A 22,536-nucleotide genomic window follows, 5' to 3' on the forward strand; every position below is an offset into this window, starting at 1 on the left:
CACTTTGATGATCTTGACATTTCGTCTAGCACCATAATCAGGTCAAAATTTCAGTTTGACCAATAGTCCGGTTTGGGATCAAATCAGCTTCAGCTGTAGTTTGTGTTTCATATTGATTAGCAAATATTAAATGCTAACGTGCTAAACTAAGATGGTGAAGATGTGTAACAGTATGGCTGCTAGGGCTGGGCAGTATATCAATATTATATTGATATTGTGATATGGTACTGTCACAGACTTTGGATATCATAATATCCTCAGTGAGGTGTTTTCCTGGGTATATACACATATACCCATATATATATATACCCATATATATCTCATTGTGTAAATATATTATATAAGCAGCAATAGCCAACCCTACAAATATGTCGCAATATCAATATTGAGGTCAAAAATATTGTGATATTTGATTTTCTTCACCCAGCCCTGATACCTGCTATACATCAGCATGTAGACACGTCACTGTCAACATGCTAGCACACTGATATTAGCAATTTAGCTCATAGCCCCACTAAACAATACAGTGGATGAATGACAGCACCACACAACAGCGAAAGCAGTTGTGTTACATTAAAAAGTTAGAACAGACTAGAAAATAAGTATTCAAGACTGCACTACTGTACGTGTATTTTTGAATGACACCCAGATGCTCATACACATACATCCACCAACCACTAAGTGTCTTTTTAAACCTTCTAAAGCTGATCTTAAACATGCAATAGAAGATGTTTCCTGAAAACTATGACCAAAACAACAGCATACGGAGGACGGTTTTGAGCGCAGACAGTCACAGTGATTTGAAGAGAATTTGCAGAGAGTGTGTAGGATTGACACAGAGTTTATTGTGAACATGTACTATAGGTGGTGGTGGTGGTGTGGGAGGTAGCCACCGGCTCCAGTAGTCCAGAGAGCCACAGATGCTCCACTGTTTGTGTGTTGACTCTCTGTAATTTGTTTGCTCTAATTTGTTTTGCCGTGCCAGGGGAGTTCCGATTTTAATTTTGCTCTGTGTGTGTTTACCCCTCTTTGTGGATCGCTGATCTGTTAAGCATAGAGAGAGAGGGAGAGAGGGAGAGAGGGAGAGACAGTCAGTGCGGAGGGTGGGCTGTTCAGAGAGCCAAATTAAAAAAGGAGCAGTGCAGATTGTTTTAAGCTCTGGCAGCCCCTTCAGGCCCAAAGGCCTCGCTCGCAGCCTGCACCTGCTCCGTCCCCGGGGATCCTGGTTCCTGATCCGTGGCCCTCGCTTCTCCTCCCCGGGCCCCTAGCCCAGCCGCCTCCTCCTCTCCTCTCCTCTAATTCCTACTCCTATTTTTCTTGTCTGCTTTTTCTCCTCCCCATCGACTTTTCTCCTTTTCCTTCCCTTCTGCCGCCTCCATCCTCCTCCTCTTAAACTTCAACTCTCCATCTCTCCCCACGAAGAACTCCTGATGCTCCTTTCCTCTTTCCTCCTCCCCAGTGACTCCTATCTATCCTTTCACTCCTCAATGCTGGCCTCTTCACCCCTTCTCTCCTCTCCACCACCTGCTCCTCTCCTCCTCTTTATCCCTCCTTCTCCCGCTCCTGGTTACTTCCACGCTTTGTTGTGCCTCTTTGCCCTGGCTCAACTTCCTTCTATCCCCCTAAATTTTTTTTTCCTTGTAACTTTTCTTCTTCCAGTTCCTGCTCCTCTCTTCTTCTTGTCTCGCCTCCAGCAGCTGGCAGAGTCTTAATCAGCCCCCCTCCGCACCTGAATGATTGCAACTTGTTAGCCTGATTGAAAACACACAACCACACACACATAAAATACAGTCAGAGATATGACAAAATAACACAATCTGTGGGCTATTATGATTACGAAACTACAGTGCAGAGCTCAGTAAAGCAGCGTCATGACATCAACAGCCTTTCATTAACATGAGACACATAATACGGATGCAAATCAATCTCATAACAAACATCTGTTTAAAATTGTCACAGCTAGTCTTTATTGAAATCATCCAGTCGCTCCAGTTTATGACTGCACATCCATAGGTAGTTTGATCAGTCAGTCAGCTCTACATACAGTATGGTACACTTTGTCACACATACAATATTTACATTACCCCAGCAGTAATGCTATGACATGGTTTCCAATAACAAGACATTTAGTTTTTATATGGCTTGATTAAAGCAGTCCAACTGTATATGATGCCCAGACTGGATGAGGTGACTGAAAAACACACATTTCAAGCCAGGTCGGGTCAGGATGTGAACCACAGGGCGACATGATGGAAGAAGGTTGTCTCCAGAGTCCGAGTATCTCGATCAAACTCTTGCCTTCTGTCACTAACTCACCTATCTATTCAGGCTCCTCATTTAAAGGGTCACTTCACCCAAACTGTGAAACAACGTATCTTCACATATCTTCTCCAAGTGCTACATAACCACGCAGATAGTCTTGGTTTGTGTGTTCAGGTGTTCATATTAGTCTCTCAGATTTCCGTCAGATTTTGTTTTGTTGTCAAACATTTACATCTAGCAGACACGGAGCAACATTAGCATTCATGTGGAGCCGTGTTTCTGGCCATCTGATAAATGTAAGTCCAATGTTCTGCACCGACTCCTGAGGGAAATCTCTGCCTATCACGCAGCTGAATGCTCCACTATGGTCACCAACTAGTCACTAACTTTGTCTGTCGGCATTTGGAGCAGAGCAGATAGCGTACAGTGGGGATTTTTATTTAATAAAACACCTGCCTGCTATGTTTAAAAATGATGCTGATGAGATCATTGAGAGTGAACCCACACAGTGAAGCTGTGGGCTGTAAAACAGAAATACAGAGTCAGAAGCAATGAGGCTGAAATTTTGGAGTCACACACCAAAAGCAAAAGTCATAACTGAATTTATGGGATTCCATTATGCTGTTTAAGTATATAGGCTAGTTGAAAACTATGTCAGTATGGAAAGTTGCATACTGATACTTTGGTTTCTTATTTTACAGTTAATATTACTAATTATCTGATGTGCATAGACTGAAAACATACAGCTTTAATTTGAAGGAGTAGATTGTCCTTTCACATTTAGGGGAGCCTCGTGGGTACCAGCAGAACCCATTTTCATTCAGTTATCTTGACGTGAGAGTTTAAAGTACTCCTTGGAAAATTTCCATGCCAGTTGTTCCCTTGCCAAAAAATTTGCCGCATTTTGGGGTGCTATTTAGCCCCTTTCCTGACTAGCTATGTCGACATGGTTGGTACCAATGTATGCTATAGTTTGTCTAGTTTCAAAAGATGCACATACCACAGACAGTAATGTTAACGTCCAATTATTTTTGCCAGGGGGCCAGTTGGTGAGCCAGGAATTGTGCCATGGCCCTTTGATAAAGAAGAAATACTGATTAGCTTTAAGTAAAGAAACTGTCCACAGACTTCATTGGGAACTTGGGCTTTTCACTTTTCACTCTAAATTCATTCTAAATTGTTTGAACGAGGGGAAACACATTTTAAATTAGACACCATAGATGGAAAAATCATAACTGAAAGACTGTTTGAAAAAACAACCTTACGGTAACATTAACCTGAGTGATTTAGGAACGCTGCTTGGAAATTCATCTGAATGATTCACATGTTAGCTATCTTTGCTTGAGCTGGATATTTTTGAAAATCTGACATACAAATTTTTATAGGAAGTTATTTCTGCCAAAGAAAGCCAAAGTAACAGGAATTGATACATTGGAAATTGTTTTGGATACTTTGAGCACCACAAACAAAAATCCATACCCCTCTGTTGTATCAAGGCAGATGCAGAAATCACATTGACGCCTACATCTTAAAACCTTTAGGAATAAAACCAAAACTATCTGCGTGGCTCAATGCCACAAGATTTAAGTGAGAAAGTTTTTCTAATTTGGGTGAACTGACCCTGAAACTTAAGTCACATCTACTCTATATGCACCACAATCTTTTTACAGCAATCATATTGCCATTACGAGCACTTCCACCAAGCTTAACGTGACAGACAAAAGCAAACACCTCCCGAGACATTTTGGTCCATTTTATACCCAAGGTTTTTAAACTAGCGATGTTGAGTTCTGTTGATTTGGTATTCCAACTGTCTCTACAAAGACTTCATCAACTGCTTCACTGATGACATTCACACCCAGGAAAATTAACTTAACATAAGCAGCACGGTACCCTCGCATAACAATCATTATCAGAAGACTCAGCGTCCTGTACTACTGATATACACATTAATGTTTCCCATTCATTTGGCCTGTACTCTTCTCTACCTCCACAGCAGATTGCTCCCGTTGAAATAAGGTGAAAATAAATTTCCACTAGTGCAAAATAACATCTCTCTTTGAGAGCAATAAGAACACAAAGATTAACAAAAAATATATATTTGACACATAAGATCATATAGAAAGAATAACAAAGTGGCACTGATAATAAATTATATCACAACAAAAAGTGCTGCAGACTATTTTCACCCATTTCTTTAGTCTGAAAGAACTAAGGCTGATTTGTTGCTGCGCTCAGTCGCAGTATGCAAGTGTGACAGGTCACCTATGAATGGGAACCATAATATTAAAGTTTAGGACTGAAGAAGAAATTATTTGCTGTGTTTAATGGACTGCAGGTCCACTGGGTTGAATGACCTTGATGTTACAGAATAAAGGAGGCGTCAGGCTGACTGCTGCCTCCATCTAGTGGTCAAATGTGTGAATTACAGCTTGTTACTAAAAGCAAAGAGGTATTAAAACCAGTGATTGAAAGCTCCAACTTCCCCATAACAAAGTGCAAGCAAATAATTACTAAATGGGGGGAAAGAAGGACAATAACCAGTGAATAAAACAGGCACAAATCTGCTCCTCTTTCCCTCTGAGTACATCTCGGCTTGTGGTCTTCAGATGGAGACATACATTATGTTTTGATATAGATTCTCCCCACATATAGTAGCATAAAGGAAATGACACAAGGATCAATCTAGAGCATGGACTGGCACTCGATGTCATCTGTGTTTCCTCTCCAGCACACGGATGGTTAACAGCCGAGACACGGCAGCTGTTACTTTCAGCCACACGATCAATCTCCACCTGTTCGAATGGGTTTGTGCGTTAAGACACATGGCAGAGTGGTGATTAGTTGCGTCGTTTCACAGCAAGCGAAGTGCCACCTGTCTTGTCTGCACTGCTCCTCTGTCGTTGCCGCGCTTTTCATGAGATGAGATGTTTCTTTTGTGTTAACCTTTCGCACCAGCTTCTGTATCTTAGGACAAGACAAATAAGGCAAAGAGAAACTGCCACTGGGACAGTTCTGATGTTACAGGAGGGGGCAAACCATACAGTAGCATGTGTGTTATGAGGTTCAGTTTGAATGCTCTGCATATTAATACCCAGTCTGTCCATCAGGAAGGTATATCGTTTAGAGGTGGAGGAGCTGGAATAGTTTCTTCAGCTGTGAGAGCTGCCATCTGGCAACCTGTCCAGACTGCCAGATTTTTCAAGCTAACCGACACAGTTCTCATCTCCTGTCAGTCTCAGTCGCATCCATTCTCAGGTCAAACCTCCAGGTCGGGCATTATATCCTCCTTAAGCTGAATGTCATTGTCAGATCCCGTGCCCACATCTGAGTCAAAGAGCGAGTGGTCAGAATCAGGGGAGTGTGTGTGTGTGTGTCCGGCTGAGTGGCAGCTGCCGTCGCTGTCGTCCAGAGTGTCAGTCCTGGAGAAGAGGCCAAAGTCCAGCAAGCCTGTAGGTGAACCGCTGCCGCCGCCGCTGCTCTCACTGTCTCCGTCAAAATAAATATCCTCCACCTCCACGAACCACTCGGGCCAGAACCTCCTCCGCATCCGCTCGCAGAACATTGCCAGGTTGATCAACTCTCCTGTAAAGACATCAGACATGACAAGTTCACATGAGCAAGCTTTTACAGGTTCTGTTAAACACAGCAGGAGGTAGCATTGGTGCTTAGTGACATCTTGAGTCTGATACAGATGATCACAATACATCTGACACATTTTGTCTTATCTCTTCATTATGAGTCCTTTTATCAGATATGATGTATCAATACGACAACAAGGAACCTTCATTTGTCACATTACAAGCTCTGATTTTTCTTTCTAAAGGATAAGAGACTCATGTGTTCCCTACTCTGTGCAAGATGTGAAAGCAACAATCAAAGCCTGTGTCAGCAGCACTGCATTGCAGTGGGATATCACTGCCATCTAGTGGCTGGAACAGACAACTACATCTATGACAAACCAGCAAGGAAAACTGCAAATGACAGCACAAATAATGCTTATATACTGCAAAACGAGCTTGAACTAAAGAAACAGTATCTACGGTAAATACGCAATGATTTAATTCATTCATTCAGTTCATTATTAGAATATTCTGTTGCACTCATGTCTGAGTACTCCACAGATCCACTGACCTTTGATGAGTTGCTCTGGTCGTGTCCCAGGCAGAGTCCACATGGCCTGGGCAAGATGCCCGAACACTGTAGCATCTAATGTCGACATCTTAGAGCCCATGAAGTACTTCTTATCTCCTACAAGACAGAAAATATACAACAATTTGAAGTTTGGATGCAGTTTTCTTTCTTTCTTTCTTTCTTTCTTTCTTTCTTTCTTTCTTTCCTTCCTATTTAAAATATTCTTGATTTGAAAAAAATATGTTCTCTTGTCAGTCTTCATTCTGATAAATATTAAAATAAACTTAAGGAGCCTGGGTGGTTTTGTACTTGAATATACAGTATGAGTTTATTTACTGCAAGTAGTCTGATATCGGGACACTTTTGGCCCAGCGTGTGTGCATACCAAAAACTTAAAGGCCCAGTGGGGTATAGTGAGATATTTTGGCAAGAATGGAATATAATATAATAAGTATGTTTTCTTTAGCATATAATCACCTGAAAATAAGAACTGTAGTCTTCCCAGTGTCTTAGAATGAGCCGTCTGAATCTAAATAGGGAGAAGATCCTTGTCTGGGTAGTTCGCCATGTTGCACCACCATGTTTTTCTACAGTAGCTTAGAATGGACAAACCAAGCGTTGGAAAAACACCAATTTTTAGCAGTTTGTAGCTTTAATCTGTGTTTTCACCCTTTTAAATCACCAAATCAATTTATTTTCAAGAGAAGGAGGAAGATTTCAGCTCATGGTAAAAATTCATAAATAAGGAGAGCACACATTGAGTTATCAGAGAAAAAAGGTGAGCACACAGTAGCAGGTGCTGGGCGAGCAGCCTGTCTGTGACATGCCAAACAGCAAAGAAGAAACACTGATTTGAATTGTGAAACTTCTTTACTCTGTGTTTTACTTGGCTTACATCACTTGGACTGTTTGTTTTGGAGAGGAAGGAACCACTGCAGATAATTCTGCTCCCCCTAAAAACCTCCTGTGACCAATGAACACTCAAGGAATTCTAATTGGGAGAAGTTTCAGCTGGTTGCAATCTGCAGTCCTCACTGCTAGAAGCCACTGAATCTTCCTAAATTTTACACACTGGACCTTTAAAGTACAAAACAATCATTGTTTTTGATACAACGTCTGTCCCACATCAATCAGATCCTCACCTCATCACGTCACCGGACAAGAGTCAGACCAAGTTTGTGAGTTACTTAGGAGCATCAACACGGTCGAAATCTTATCTTCCAGACAGGCAGGAGCCTCTCAACATAAAACTTGCTAAGTGCGAAGGGCACGGACGCTTCTCAGGTCAACTACATGGCAATGCACAAATTAAACATTCTTATGAGACACAGAATCCAACATTTCTTTATAATCAAAAATGCCTTTACAGTTTTAGAATAATGAAACAAAATGGAAATAAACAAGCTAACAATCCCTTTATTAGTAGCCAAAAAAATAAGTAATCAGAATACTCTAATGCAGTTGTTTTTGCCTACAGCTCTCTAAGATGAAGTCAAGTACTCCTTCATGTACACGTTGTGTCAGAGAGAACAGAGAAAACACTACAAACAGGCCAAGTACAAATAGCTGATATTAAGTATTTTTGGCCTTAGATATGACTTGTGCTAAATCAATACTCTTCTCCTTCCCTGTCCCTTCAGAGAATAAACTGCAAAGTAAACTAATTTCATCTTGAAGCTGGGAGAGCTGCAGTTTGGGCAGCAACAACAAATTTTAGATGCACACATCTGGCACTTGAGTCTGGAAAACATTAAAAGAGAAGCTGAGTGTACCCACGCTTTTGCTCTGTGAATAACTTTCCATTTTACAACAAGTGGTCGCTGGTTGAAATGGCACAAACAGATCGATGCAAATCACTTTTCTTTCCAGCATCTGGCTCTTTGCTTCCATCTGAAAACTGATAGTGTATCCCTGTGGCCGACATCCAGAACTTTCCCTGTTTTCATCCATCTCTTCTACAGAACACCTCACTAAGTACAAACACGTTTTATTTTGACATATAAGTGAACCTTTGATATTTTGTCTGCAAGGAAATGAGATACATGTACATGGCATGCTACTTAATTCCATGACACATATGTTAATGATTTACTGATATGATAAAACATGCCTTTTCATCTCAGGATTTATCACTGTACATATGTATTCTGAGATAATTTGTCAGGGCCTATTAGTCATTGATACTTATGCTTCATTAGGCCACATTAGTCTGTCAGAGCCATCCTACACTTTTCACTTTGGTCATTACAGCCGAGCAAGTCTGTAACAAATTAGCTTGATAAAGATGTCACAGTCATCAACATGAATACAAATTTTTCTTTAGGGTGTCACTTCTGATTTCCTGAAATAACACAGCAGCTTTTCCGGAAAAGTTGTCAAATTTCTCCGCAATAATCCACCAAAATGAGTTTCTAAATACATTTTAGACTATCCAGTAAAACAGAACAAAACTCTTTCTATGAGTGGCTAGAGATGTGTACTGTAGTGGTCTCCTGTAGCCAGACCTATTTCCACAGTGCTATGCCAGCACTAGAGAAAGGTCTGGAAGCACATATTATCTTTCTGCTATAGGAAAAAGAAAATGCTGTAGCTTGTTTTTGTTCCTTTAAACCAGTCACAGTCGTCTTGAGCATTGCTAAGCCCAGGGTGCAATGATGGTGCTCCTGTAACATAGTGTCAGGGGTGTTTTGGTGGAACATTTACATGTGGGAAGGCAAGCACTGTCATTAAAATGGCCCCACAAAGAAAGAACATTAACAGTCAAACGCTAACACGCAGAGAGCGGAAGGAAGGGAGAATGCCGGCCAAAATCAGTGGTTCAGTGGCAGGCTTATGGTCACAGTCTACATCCGGTGAGTTAGACTGCTGCTGTGTTAACAAATGCATATAATTCTATTATCAAAAAAAAAAAAAAAGGTAAATCTATTATCAGATTATATACCAGAGTTTGGGTAATCCCAGCTCATACATTTGATAAGGTAAGTGGGTCTTAATGGAGTACATTTAAATGCAAAGGTTAAGAGAAGTGGCATTAATAATGCCACACACACACACACACACACACACTCTCACACACACACACACACACTCACACACCCACGCACACACATGCACACACAGCCCTCTTCCTACCCAGCAGCGTGGCCAGCGTCCTCATGTCCTTCTCCATCAGTGCATAGACTTCCTCCTTCGAGAAGCGTCCGATGCCATGGCCGTACATCTCCCTGCGCACCATGCTGCCATTCAGGTGGCTCAGCAGCCACTTCAGTGTGTCACTCAGGGGGCCGCTCATCGCCAGAAGCTTCTGAGTCTCCTCCAGGTTGTCCACCCACTGGCAGTAGGCTATCGTCCTGAAAGAACACACACAGCAGACAACACTGGGTTAACATTACACTGGTTGCATAACTGCGTCAGAGCAGGAACAAGTCTGGCACCAAACTACCTACATCACAGATCTTTTAACCCAGAATGAGTTCCACTAACACTTGCAGGAGTGAAGTCTCACTAAGAAGTGAGAGGTTCTTGCTTCCTTCTGCTCTTTCTTCAATGGTACCAGATTATGCAACTCCATTAACTCGCAATCAGATTGAGAGATAAAGCCAAATGTATCAGCAAACAAAACAATACACAGCAGCAGGGAAGTTCAGTCTATTTCCAAACCTACAAAATGTTATCAGCATCTCAACAGTACCAGGATCATGCTGCTGAGGGAAACACTGCTACCAAAAACGCTACACCTTCTAATAGCCTCACCAATCCTCAGCATCATTTGCAGTAACATCTAATCTACACAGATGTGAAGCAGGTTGACATTGTAAAAGCAGAAAACAATGTTCCCCAACATTCATGTCTATGACCAGAATCCCACTGTTGGAGACTAATGGATGACATGATGACACCTAGGCAAGACGTCTGCCAAGCAGCAGAGAGCAGCAGAGTGCTGTTTGAGATCAACAAAAGCAGATGTTTTTTAATGACAGTTTGTGACATGGTGCGCTGAGTTTGTAGCAACAGAAATGGATGTTTTTTCCAGATAGTTCAGGACATGCCTGGCAGTGTTTACAGTGACAAAGCTGGTGTTTTTTAACAGTAGATTGGGACATGTCCAGCTGTGTTTAGCAGGTGTTTTGCAATGATAGTTTTAAGCCAAAGCAAATTGTTTTCCTAACCCTGACCAAGTGTTTTTTGTGCCCAGATCTAACCACAGAACACGACATAAAACTAAAAATTGAAGCATAAAAAGACAGCGTTTTAACATGTCCTCTATATGTAAAACATACACAAGTAACATATCCATGGCTTGCAGAAACATGCGAACATTTATTCTGGCGATTGGGTTGGGGGGCTAAGTCTTGATTTTAGCAGCACGTGATGAGACGCTATAATCTCAGGATACTAACAGCAGCTCTTTACGCAAGCATGCAATTCCTTATCAGCAATTCCAGTTCTGACAACTGACCTCTTCCTAATCAATACAAGTGCACCACCACTTCCGTCTTACTGCTCATTTATCAGCTATACTGCTCTCAACCCGCTGCCAGGAGACAACATCATATATCCAGCCCTTCAAACTGTCAGGTTGCTGTTGTGTACATGAGGAAACGCTTGAAGTGTGACGCTGCCTCTCATCCAAAAATAGGTTAGAGGAGAAAAGGTGACTGTGCACATATCCCAAAAATTCCATTACAGATTTGGATTAAAATTCTTGGACAAAAAAATCCACTTACTGCTGCATTGTATGGCCTCTTTGTTGAGTCATTCAGATTCCCTTTTGCTTTGTGTTAAAATAAAAAAAAACACAAAGAAACCTGGGCAGCTACGTGAGCCATGCTGACGTCAAGAAGAGATTTGTCTCACAGCAGCAGACAGACAGATCCTGTGTGTGTGTGTGTGTGTGCAAACGAGCCCAACTCAAAGCCTCGAAATCCCTCTCTAACTTTGCTTCTATTTATCTGCATCTCCTCCTTTGTGACTGGTGCAGACTTAATAAAGGAAACCAATGAGACACAGTTTATCTCATTAATAAGCGTAAAAAAAGAGTAACTATCTCTAATGTTTGGTACACTCATTGTCGACTCTGCACCGTGGATGTTTGTCCAGCCAAGCTGCCTGTGCGTGTAGACACTAACAAGATTAAGCTGCAATATCCTCACACACTTTCTCACACCACCTCATTGGAAATACTGAAATACTTTTGTACCAAAGCAAGTGGTTACAGTGGTTACAAGTGTAGTGCCCATCCTCCTGTTCCCCTGGTTAACACAGTTAGCTCTGTCAGCACTGTGCTGAGAACAATGTCCTGACACCTTACACACTCCTAATTTTGCTTAGAGCCCCTTTAATGGAGACTGTATCATTTCAACCATGTGGTATTGAAAAAGGCTCAAAGTATTGATACTTCTGACAACCTAAATTTGTACACATGACCAATACTAACTCTCCTTTTAGCTCCGGCTTAGACTCCACCAACTCCTGACCCAAAACAAACAAACAAAAAAAAACATTCCCATTGTACAAACTCATTTGATTCATTGTTAACATAAAAAATATTAATAAAAGCAGCTTTAACATAATAATTAAAAATCTAATTCTTTAAAGGCTTGTTGTCTTTGTTGACTCTCTAACAGATTAATAATGCAAGTGACTGCTTCAGTATCAGTAGTGGATAAAGCATGAAGCACAGTTGCCACAGAGGCTATTTCTTTAGTTTCCTGTTATCTTATTTTTATAGCATCATCGATCAGAAGGGCTGGTGGTGGGAAACAGAGCGTATATGACCTAACTATCAGATGCTGCTGCCGCTGGCCACTCACTCTGTAGCCCTTCAAAGAGGAACCAGGTCGCTACATTGCCCTTCCCTGACATAAATAATTCAATCAATAGGTCTATATGTGGGTCCAAACATGGCAGAGGGTGGGTGGAGGAGCAGAGAAAGGAGAGCAAGGAGGTGACACAGGGAGAGGGAATGTGGGTTATATGAATGACCTCTGCTGCTTTGAAGAAATGTTGTACAGAATTCGCTGTTCACAACACACACAAGTGCAATCTCACAACTGTATTTTATCCAATTACAACATTTCTAAACCATTTCTAAACAGTGAGGTCACACATGTCACATCCTCATTTCATCTCTTTCTTTACAGATGAAAACCCTTAAATGGTCTGTAAGTGACAACTAAGATTCACAGGGTTAGTTCAAAATGTGTCCTGACATTATAAAATAGAGAACAATGGGGCACATCACACTGGATCAAACCGTGTTAGATCAGTGTGTGTGTGCGTGTGTGTGAGTGGGCTGGAGAGTGAAAGATGGATAGAGCTTTTAGGTAATGGAAAACACTCTGAGCCTATGAGAGTGTGGGAGGAGCGGTAAACAATTTCCTAGCAGCAGTGTGTTTCTCACCCAGAGGTACTGGAGTGACTCACCACAGCAAAGGATGGCTGATAACGCAATACTGATGGTAAGGATAGAGTCAGTCTGGGCTGGAGGGCTGCGTAAATAATGCTTAAAAACACATGAAATAAAGACCTCAACATGTAATTTTTAGCTGTTATAATCAATGTGCCATTGTTGTTTTTCAAAGCGATCTGTGTGGGTGGTTTCTGACACTGTTTAATATTGGTGTTAAAATATTTATTTAAAGATCCAGCGTGAAGGATTTATGGGGATCTATTGGAATAAATTGAGTTTAATATTTATAACTATGTTTTCATTCGTGTATAATCAAATGAAACTAAGAAATGTGTTTTTGTCAGCTTAGATTGAGCCCTTTATATCTACATAGCGCATCTTATTCCACAGAGTCTGCCACAGTACACCGCCAGATTTCTATATTGGCCCAGAATGGACAAACCAAACACTGGCTCTAGAGAGGGCCTTTTGCGTTTTTACTAGAGATGTCAGTTTTGTTTAATTTTGCTTTCCAAGACCTGACACCCATTAACTGGTAACTTACTGGCTAATTTTTAAGAAAAAAAAAAACAAAAAACATGTGAAATGACATGAAACACAAGAAGCCTTTGCTTTTAGTTCAGCGTTCCGTTAAAACATTGAGCTTTAGCAGCACATTTCAAAGAGCTATCTGTTTAGAGGTGGGGAAATTTTATTGTTTTGTCATGTAAATGTCTTGTCTTTTATCTGTCGGCTTTGCTGACAGACAGCACGCTGGCTGCATTAACATGCATAACATCGTCCCCACTGCCCACCCTCCGGTCTCCACTGGTTAGCTAACGATAGCCTTAGCTGCTCTGCACTGTGCACCAGTTGGGTTGGTTGGGAGCTAGTTAGCGGCGCCGCTCATTTACGTTACTGCTGGTAGGGCCATCCCTCCACTGGGAGGATGTTGCTGCGGAAAAATTGTGCCCATCCTCGGGTCGATCCAGTGAGTAAGTGGCTTCATTTTGAGCTGCAAAACCCCTTTAGCATTGTTAACTATGTTAGCACTGCTAGCCATGCTGACACTGCTAGAGCTAACAATGATAACATAGGCCTAGTTAACAATGCTAAAGGGGGTTCGGGCTCAAACTTGAGTCGCTTACTCACCGGGTTGATCTGGAGGGGTGAGTGTAGGTTGGGCCTTTGTTTCCACACCAACGCTGCTTTGTCTGGATGGTATTACTAGCGGTAATTGACAAATGAGCAGCATTGCTAGCTAGCTCCCACCAGATGCGTGGTGCGCAGTGCAGTAAACTGAAGAGTAGCAAAATTAGCTCAACATGTGTAACCAGTCAGAAATATTTTTGCAATATCTTTGCATGCTGAGAAAGAATTGGCTCAGTTGGTTGCAATCTGCAACCTCACTGCTCAATGCCACAAAATCCTACACACTGCACCTTTAACTATGAATATGTAAATATAAATAAACATATTTTAATCAGCCCTCAAGCACAACAGTTATCTCAAATTATAAAAAGAGTCGTTGTGTTCTGCCTCTAAAATCAGCTAAAATTTGCTTAGTAATTGGATTCGTATTTGAATTCAGTAGAGACTGAAAAGAGATTGCAGTGAATGGAATCACAGTTTCTACCAGGTTTCCAAAGACACATTTGTAACTTCTCCCACACTACATACTCTCTACATATATGATTCCCCTACCAGTACAGGTGCTCCTCGACCATTTTGGTGACAGCTCGGGACACAGCTTTCTCCTGCGGGGTGAGGTTAATGTTGAGGTTGACACCCAGCTTCTCCTCCAGAAAGTCCACGATGAACTCTGACCCTGAAGCCTGCTCGTGGTTGTACTCAAGCCAGGGCATCTTACCCTGTGGCGACAGCTTCCCATCAAAGTAGTTCTGCAGAGGGAAACAGATTCATATAAATACTGACATTTTTCTGGACAATAAGAGCATGTTATTGTAGACTGACATGCCACTTTTTGATTTCTGGGATCTCTCAAGGGTGACTCCATTGATCTTACACAGAAAGTCCAGTTTACTCGTCATGAGGAATATTACTCTCACTGTGACAACACAACAACTTATAACAGGAATCCTAGAGGGCTGGAGTTTGAAAGACGTGGTTGTTTACCAGGCAGGAAGGGTCTAATGTAAGATGCCACTGAGTTGCATTATGGGAATTGTAGGATCCATTGTTTTTGGAGCTTAACCCATATTAGGGATTTAAAGTAAGGACAGCCTGGCCTCTGCTGCAGTCACCCAACTGTGTGTGAGTGTAACAAACAATCACTGGAAGGGAAAAAGATCTAGCTAAGACAGCAATTACATTTTTAAATGCCCTAATCAGGATCAGTCTATCTAGCTGCAAATCTCTCTGCAAGTGGTTCCAGGCTGCAGGGGCAGAGAACATTGACGTCTGTTTGCCCAGCAGTAACTAGTCTCTAGTTTTAAAAGAGATATACCCACAAAGACAAGAGGGGAGGCTGGATCTATAAATAAATGTGTACCAGTAAGTGAGTCTGTGCAAGGCCAATGAAGGCTACTGAACTCCATCTGAGGAGGGAAAACTCACTCTTTGACTGAGCTGCAAAAGTTGGATCAGTGATGAAAGGTTGCAAGTAGAAACAGACTCCTTTCAAGGGGTCAAAAATCAAATCGTTTGGGAATCACTGGTCAACCTAGTGCAAAAGCAGTTTTGCTTTGTATACATTTTGGAAGGACCTAGTAGTCAGCATGACCACATTACAGACTACCAGCTACAGTAATGCAAGATACACCTGCAGAAAAAACAACATGGAAGGCTGTTTGTTTAGTGATCTCTGGGAGGTGTAGTGCAGAAACACCACAGCAAAGAGCACATCAGAGTCCTCTCCTGTAGCTCTGTGTTTATCAATCTCTGAGACAGTCTGCTGAGTATCACCTGGTAGGGCAGGTCCACCATGCGCAGGTATGTCTCTATTTTGAGGCAGAAGGGTGAGAGGCTGGGCACGCCATTCTTTGGCCTGGAGAACTGATGGAGGATGATGGCGTCTTTAGAGTCCAGCTCCTGCTCCTTCCTACACAGACGAGGAAAACAATGCCATTAGTAAACACACAGTGTTGTTTGGACTAATCTACTTAAGCGTATGTTCCCAGATCAGTTTACAATGCATACTGTATAACATAACATAACATAACATATAACATTCTGGTATATTTGAATTTAAAATCCATGGTGTCAAACCAAACTTTAATTTATCCTCTGTTCTTATTTGCTTTTGAGGAATCATTTGACTGACAATAAGCAGAATTTAGCACTTAACTCTTGTGTGTAATGCTTTAATGGATTTTCCCACTCTGTGGATATTGCGTTTCATGCTTTTTAGAAACAAACCGCAGCAAGTGGCTGATTCTTCAGGGAGAAATATCAGCTTTAACCCTGCTGATGATTCTCAGACACCAGCAGGAACAATAGTAAAGAGAGCATTGGCACAAACTTAAAAGACATGAACGCATCCTTTGATTAAAATATTAAATTGTCACCAGTCTAGCTGAGAGCGACCAGTGTTACTACCTGTTTTCTAGGTCAGCCAGTGCTGTGAGATAAATACCAAACAGGACTCAGCATCTGCACAGAGAGCGGGACTTGCTGTTCAGTTTCAGGCTCTGACAACCCTTAGTTTATTATAGCATGGTGACACAGCAAGTGGGTCCTGTGTCCCTGAGCTCTCAACCACCCACCAACACATTTTTATTTTCAGACCACGGGGGCTTCACTTCATCAGCTTTAAACAACAGCTTTGTGCAGACCTACATATTGTTGTCCTGGTTGAACTCCAATGAGAAAGAAATCCATTCTATTAATCAGTCGATTACAGGTTTTATGATTTTATCTGTCATCTTATCATGTAAATGATTTCCTATGTTTACTTGTTTATGTTAATTTAACCAAACTGACCCCAGAAACCAAATGTATTATGTTAACACTATCTCTTTTCAGAGTAAGATAAAAAAAAAGCCTTCTTGGAGTTGAGGCTGAGTATGTGGAAAAGACTGTGTGTGGCATTAAGAGCTTCTTTTAAAATTGAAATTATCGACTGAATGAGTCATCACACTGCTCCAGTTTTAAGCAAACACACTGCTGGACATGTGACATCTGTGCCTGCTTGTCTGAACAATTACAAACAATTATAAACTACTCTACTGATGGTCTGTTCTCTGTCTGTGGCCCCTGGACGCTGTGGGTCTGTTGTCCCTGTGGCAAATGTGCCAATATTCCTGTATTATTATCACCAGGCCAATAACACACTTGGTGAATAATGTTTGATTCAGATCTGCTGGTAATCAGACACTGATGACTTAAGGTCTTCAATAAAAAAATGTTACCATCAAGAGGAACATAAAATAGTGCATATACAAAACAAACAATATATTTTCCATTTCCATAACACTTACATGGCCTGCTGAAGCTTTTTATGCCACTACAGGTGCTAACCAGAGTTAAAAAGAAATACAGTTTTGATCTATGTGTCTCTGTTCCACACCAGGTGTTATTCATGCAGCACACAGGCAGGGCTAAAATGAGGCTTTACAAACTGGCATTAGTATCATTTGTTCCCGTCTGTCTGATCTGTTTAGCATGTCTTTTATCACTGGCCAAAGCTCCTCAAGTCTGAATAATTGAATCTAACTGTACAGGGGGTGTACTCCACCTTTGATCTAACATTATTTCTGAATAATACAATCAGCTGCCAGTTTAATAGATGTGGTGAGCTAAAAATGATGCCGTCTAATACAGCAGCCCTGCAATAAGACTTTCCTGAAGGTTCAGTTTTTGTTTAAACTCATTTCTAATATTCAGTCCATCCTCAGTAATATAAGTGAATAATAAAAATAGTAGGAATACCTCTGAGTATAAAGCAATACAATTCAACAGCACTCCAAACTACAGCCTCTAAAGCGGCAATAAAGTTAAATCAACACCTCTCTGGGCTGTAACATGATTAGGTAACATCTAATTCCCTGCTGAGCTGTGCAGAAGGCCTCTGTTTAAAGATGAAAATGAGACTACATCGTTCAAAGCACAAACTGACTGGTGCTAGAGACCCACGGCCCTCTTTAACAGCCAAAAAGAAACATACTTAACATTGCTTTATCATCATACACTTCAAGACCTTTCCTAATTTAATGAGAACTACTTTTAAATATGACCTGATGACATGTTTCAGCAGCTGACTACAGTTGTTTTAAGTTCAGTTTCTTACAGGCTGTTCAGAATTGATCTAACAACACAGATGTTTGACCATTCTGGAGTCTATTGTTGTTACTTAATCAATAATGAATAACATCACTGTCTAATGCAATATAACACCATATAACTCTGTATAAAAACATACTGGGCGTCTTTGTTCATTAATGACTTTGTGGCAAAAACATACATAGCACATATAACCATACACAGTGATGCCTCCAGAAATGTTTCCTAGGGGTGACCAGATGGAGCCACTGAAAATCTTGGGGTGACACACAAAACCAAATCAAACCAAAAGCCCAAACTGAGTTTCTGAATAGTTCCACCACAATCCTGTTTAGATGTGTCATGTATCTGTAAATACATGTTAGGTGATTAGTAGTTCTTCAAATAGACTGGTTGTCCTTTTCATTAAAAAGACAAACATACAGCTTTAATTTGTAATTTGTAGTACATTGATTGTAAAAAATAAATAAATAAATAAATAAAACATTTACTGGGAACAAGCCTTCTCAATTTTAGGAGAGACTCGTGGGTATCTGTAGGACCCATCTTCCTTCAAATATCTTGAAGTGAGAGTTCAAGAAAATGTACCATTATTGGAGCATTATTTAGCCCATTTCCTGACAAGCTATGCTCACAAAGTTGGTACCAATGGATGCTTTACATATCGACCTCCAATTCTTTTCACATGGGGGCAGCTATTGCGTCATTTGGGATACCACTGATAACATATAAAACATGAAACATTTGCTTATTTGGCATAGTAACAGTGCTGAAAATATTCAATAAATAAAGTCAGGACAAAGTCTGGTCATTTTTTGTTTTGGCTGTCCTGTAAAGTTGGTCAAAAGTCACTTATACCCCTCTGGTTCTCCCCCCTCGTAGGATTTTGTCCATCCCATGTGTATGAATGAGGGACGCCACATAACAGAAACACCTCTATGTGGAGTGCAACACAGTTAAACAGCACTACAAACTGCAGTCTCCAAAATAATACAGCTGGTAGAATCAAAACATCTGCAAAACTGTTTCAACAAAGGATTTGCTGCAGGCCTGTTGCATTACCTAGGTGTACCTAATAAACTGGCAAATGAGTGTATATAGAGATATGTATACAGTATGCGAAATCTATGAACTGTGACGTGCCTGTTGTGTCTCTGTCCACTGTCCTGTGGTGCTGAAACTGATCCAAGTCTCGAAAGTCGCTGTCCACTGTCACGTGGTGCTGAAACCTCTCCAAATCTCATCCTCATCCTCCCTACTCCTCCTCCTCATCTCATCTGCCCCATGCATCCTTCTGCCTATTTAAATGTGCGGCTGAAATCTCTTTGAGGAGCCACTTAGAGAGCTCTGTGGACACTAAGGAGGATCTCTCATGGAGGGGGACAGTGAGAATAACAGCTGACTGTGGCAGAGCTGCTGCTGCCAGTGCCAGCAACACATCACATGGCAGCAGCAGATGATGCCGGCAGGCTGCGGGTCCAGCCTCAGTAGCCTGCACGTGATTCAGCAGCAGCGTTTTCTGCACGAAATACAAGGTTACACAGATTATGACGGGAGGGAGGGGAGGAGGGGGAGTGAAAGCAGATACTACCAGGCCACTGTAACAGGATGTACTTACTCCCCGGCACTGGCCTGGCCAAAAATAATCCCTCCATTGACAGGCACGCATTCTGTGCACTAACAACAGTCCTGAGTTAATCACTTGATCAGGACTTGGTTATTTCTTATTAATCCGACCTCATTACAAGGTCTGGCTGTGCATTGCATGTGTGTTTTCTTTGCATATTTCGAGGCAGCAGCTGTGTGTTTCACAATAGAGTTCAATAAAGGTCGGTGTGACTCCGCAGCGCCCGAGGAGCGCTTCGTTTATTCACGCTCAGGTGCAGACGGAGCTGGCACGAGAGCCGGCACACGGGCTGACGCGTGACTCGTTTTTTTTATTTATTAATTATTTTTTTCCTCCATCTAGTGTCGTGTCCTTGGAAGGAGGAAAACACGATGGGCAGCAATCACCGCGAGATCTGCGCAGACATGACATCCTATGGAAGGACTCCCATATCCATTCATGTTTTTTTATTCCAATGAGACCAATCAGTCCCTGTCAGCAGATTAACAATCACTGCTCTGAAGGCTGAATAAAAAGCAGTGATGGTGATAAACAGACTAGGCTGTGGGTGCCTACCTGATGGCGAGCAGCTCATGCAGTAGGTAGGCTGCAGCAGCCAGCAGGGCCCCCCCGGTGATGTACAGAGTCTTCTTCCACCAGGAGTCCGAGCCCAGAACCGACATGATGCCCCCGTAGTCCTGTAGAGGGAAGGCGATGATATAGCCATACAAAGACTGCTGCTGCTCGGAGCCGCACAGCCCGAGGGGCAGGCTGTGATTCCGCCCGAGTTCAACCACACACGGCCGGGATGAGGCGAAGCCAGCAGCCCAGTACATCCTCCCTCCACTCGGTTACAGCCACCCCGCTTCCTCCCTGCTGTAGTCCCCGTTAGGCTTCATCTACACGCCCGGCGGGTTGTCTACGGCATGGCGGCGGCGGTGTGGCTAATATTTCTCCAGAAAATCACAAGGAGTAAACATCTCGTCTCGCCCTGCCCTGGATGATGCTCTGCACCCAGTCCGCTTTCCCTTTGCAGGGTGTAAAGAACATTGTCAAGTTACCCAGAAACACAACAGCCTCACTTCCGGTCACGGATTTCAAAATTAAATGTCACCCCTGGGGTGGTGTTGCAATGTTGTTTTGATGGCTTCTACAATGTTCTGTACACACCAACAATAAGCGTGACAATTCACAGTTTCAATAACATTTTCTGTAAATAATGAAAACTTATTTTTTACTGCTAAGCTATTGAAACTGCTGGCAGGACGCACAGTTATCCAGCATATATTTTTACAGTAGCTGAGCATTAACTTTTCCAGTGACTTTAATCTTTTCTAATGTCATTACTGTTGAAGAATTTTCAAAGCTGATGATTTAATAGCTGAAGAAGACCACAGGACACTTTGATAGATCACACTCAGTATTTAACAAAGACTCGATCGAGGAGAATCACAGCTCAACATACAGAATGTGACACTGTGTATGTTGAGCTGTGATTATGAGGGTGAGCTTGCCTTGTTTTTGCATTGAACCCCGACAGTATTCCCTTGCGAGTTACTCCACAATTCCAAATTAGGTTATTCTGTATCAATCTATGGCTTTGTGAAATGCACGTCTAAAAGGATGCTCTCATCTGTTGAGCCTGGGGCATATGGCAATCTCCCTTCCCCTTAACCTTGGGAGCTATGGCAACGGAACCAGCTAGGCACCCTTATCTGGACAGCTGCACTCCCTCCATAACAACTGGGAGATAATAGATGGAGTGCGTTAATAACAAAGGTCAAGTAGCCTGATCTCATGGTCTCTTTTATGCCTTCTGCTGACCTCAAGCATAACTATCATCCATTTCCTTTACTGACCAAGGCTACAGCCTGTAACATAACAACATTCCCTCACAATTAGGACTTCAAGCACCCTTTTTAATTGAAAATGACCCAAACGATGATGTGATTATCAAAATAGTTCCTGATTAGTTTTCTGTTGATCAACAAAGTGATTAATAGTTTCAGCTCTACATGTTAATAATGTTCAGACTGGCTGTTTCAGTTCACTTCAGTTTTTTCCAAATAGGCTCAAACAACCTGATTCACTGCTGTATTATTTTGCCTCTCCCGAAACAGCCCACAGTTCATGATTTTGGTCATATACAATTTACATTTTATATTAGCTTACTACATTGTTCCATCTCTCTGTAAGTTTTTCACACAGCTTTGGTTAAATAATAATTATGTCTACAAATATTGTGGTATATATGAGCATGAAACCTCATTATTTACCATAGAAATAGTAGTTTGAGGAGATCTGATTTAAGTTCTGAAAAGGGCTTTCCATGAACCTTGATTTAGGATTCTAATTTCTGTCTATCATCAGATATTACACTACTATCATTTCTATAAAATTCCATTTACATACATCCTAATAACAGCCAATTACTCAAGGTAAACAAGGGCCTACAATTTGAACTAAAGTAACGCTGTGTAAAATCCTCATGCTTTTATTTTCACGGCCAACTCGAGCAACATCCGGTGTTAACGAGCCAAACTGTGGTGGCTTGACGGAGCTGGCCTATTGTCTGCTCCAGCGGAGGAGTCACCCCGCCCTGACGAGCCCCCCGCATCCCAGTGAAACCAGTGGCTCACCATGATGAACACATAGCCTATTGGCCATTATGTCTAACAGCATTACGTGATGTTAATATAAGACATTAAAGTGTGTGTGTGGCAGCCTGTGCAGGGACCACGGCATCCTTCACCTATCTGCTGTAGTGTGTAGTTTACTTGTTTACCTTTGAATGATTAAAACTGCAAAAACTCTTTATTGGCCAACATATGAATAAAGGTAGAAATGATCAATTTGAAAAGTGTTATAATCTTTGTGCAATATAGGTCTAAAAATGCTAAAT

The 22,536-nt window shown here is 41.7% G+C and overlaps 1 protein-coding gene across 1 annotated transcript; it reads right to left on the reverse strand.

The window, feature by feature from the left end:
• Positions 1–1,956: 1,956 nt before the first annotated feature.
• Positions 1,957–20,669, reverse strand: faxcb (failed axon connections homolog, metaxin like GST domain containing b). Its single transcript, XM_050047670.1, has 6 exons — positions 20,211–20,669; positions 15,713–15,848; positions 14,492–14,688; positions 9,529–9,746; positions 6,397–6,513; positions 1,957–5,847 (listed from the first exon to the last, which is right to left on the reverse strand). The coding sequence occupies exons 1-6, from the start codon at positions 20,468–20,470 to the stop codon at positions 5,522–5,524; spliced, it is 1,254 nt and encodes a 417-aa protein (XP_049903627.1). The 5' UTR covers positions 20,471–20,669; the 3' UTR covers positions 1,957–5,521.
• Positions 20,670–22,536: the final 1,867 nt, after the last annotated feature.

Source organism: Epinephelus moara, chromosome 6 (genome assembly GCF_006386435.1).
Source record: "Epinephelus moara isolate mb chromosome 6, YSFRI_EMoa_1.0, whole genome shotgun sequence".
NCBI lineage: Eukaryota > Metazoa > Chordata > Actinopteri > Perciformes > Serranidae > Epinephelus > Epinephelus moara.

What these genes read in the sequence shown, in the direction of transcription:
- faxcb (XM_050047670.1), bottom strand. Translation starts at nt 20,470, where the DNA reads ATGTACTGGGCTGCTGGCTTCGCCTCATCCCGGCCGTGTGTGGTTGAA. An exon ending in TGGTGGACCTGCCCTACCAG is followed by an intron (nt 14,689 to 15,712) that starts GTGATACTCAGC and finishes TTCCCTCTGCAG; the next exon opens with AACTACTTTGATGGGAAGCT. An exon ending in GACGCTGGCCACGCTGCTGG is followed by an intron (nt 6,514 to 9,528) that starts GTAGGAAGAGGG and finishes TCTGTCTTGTAG; the next exon opens with GAGATAAGAAGTACTTCATG.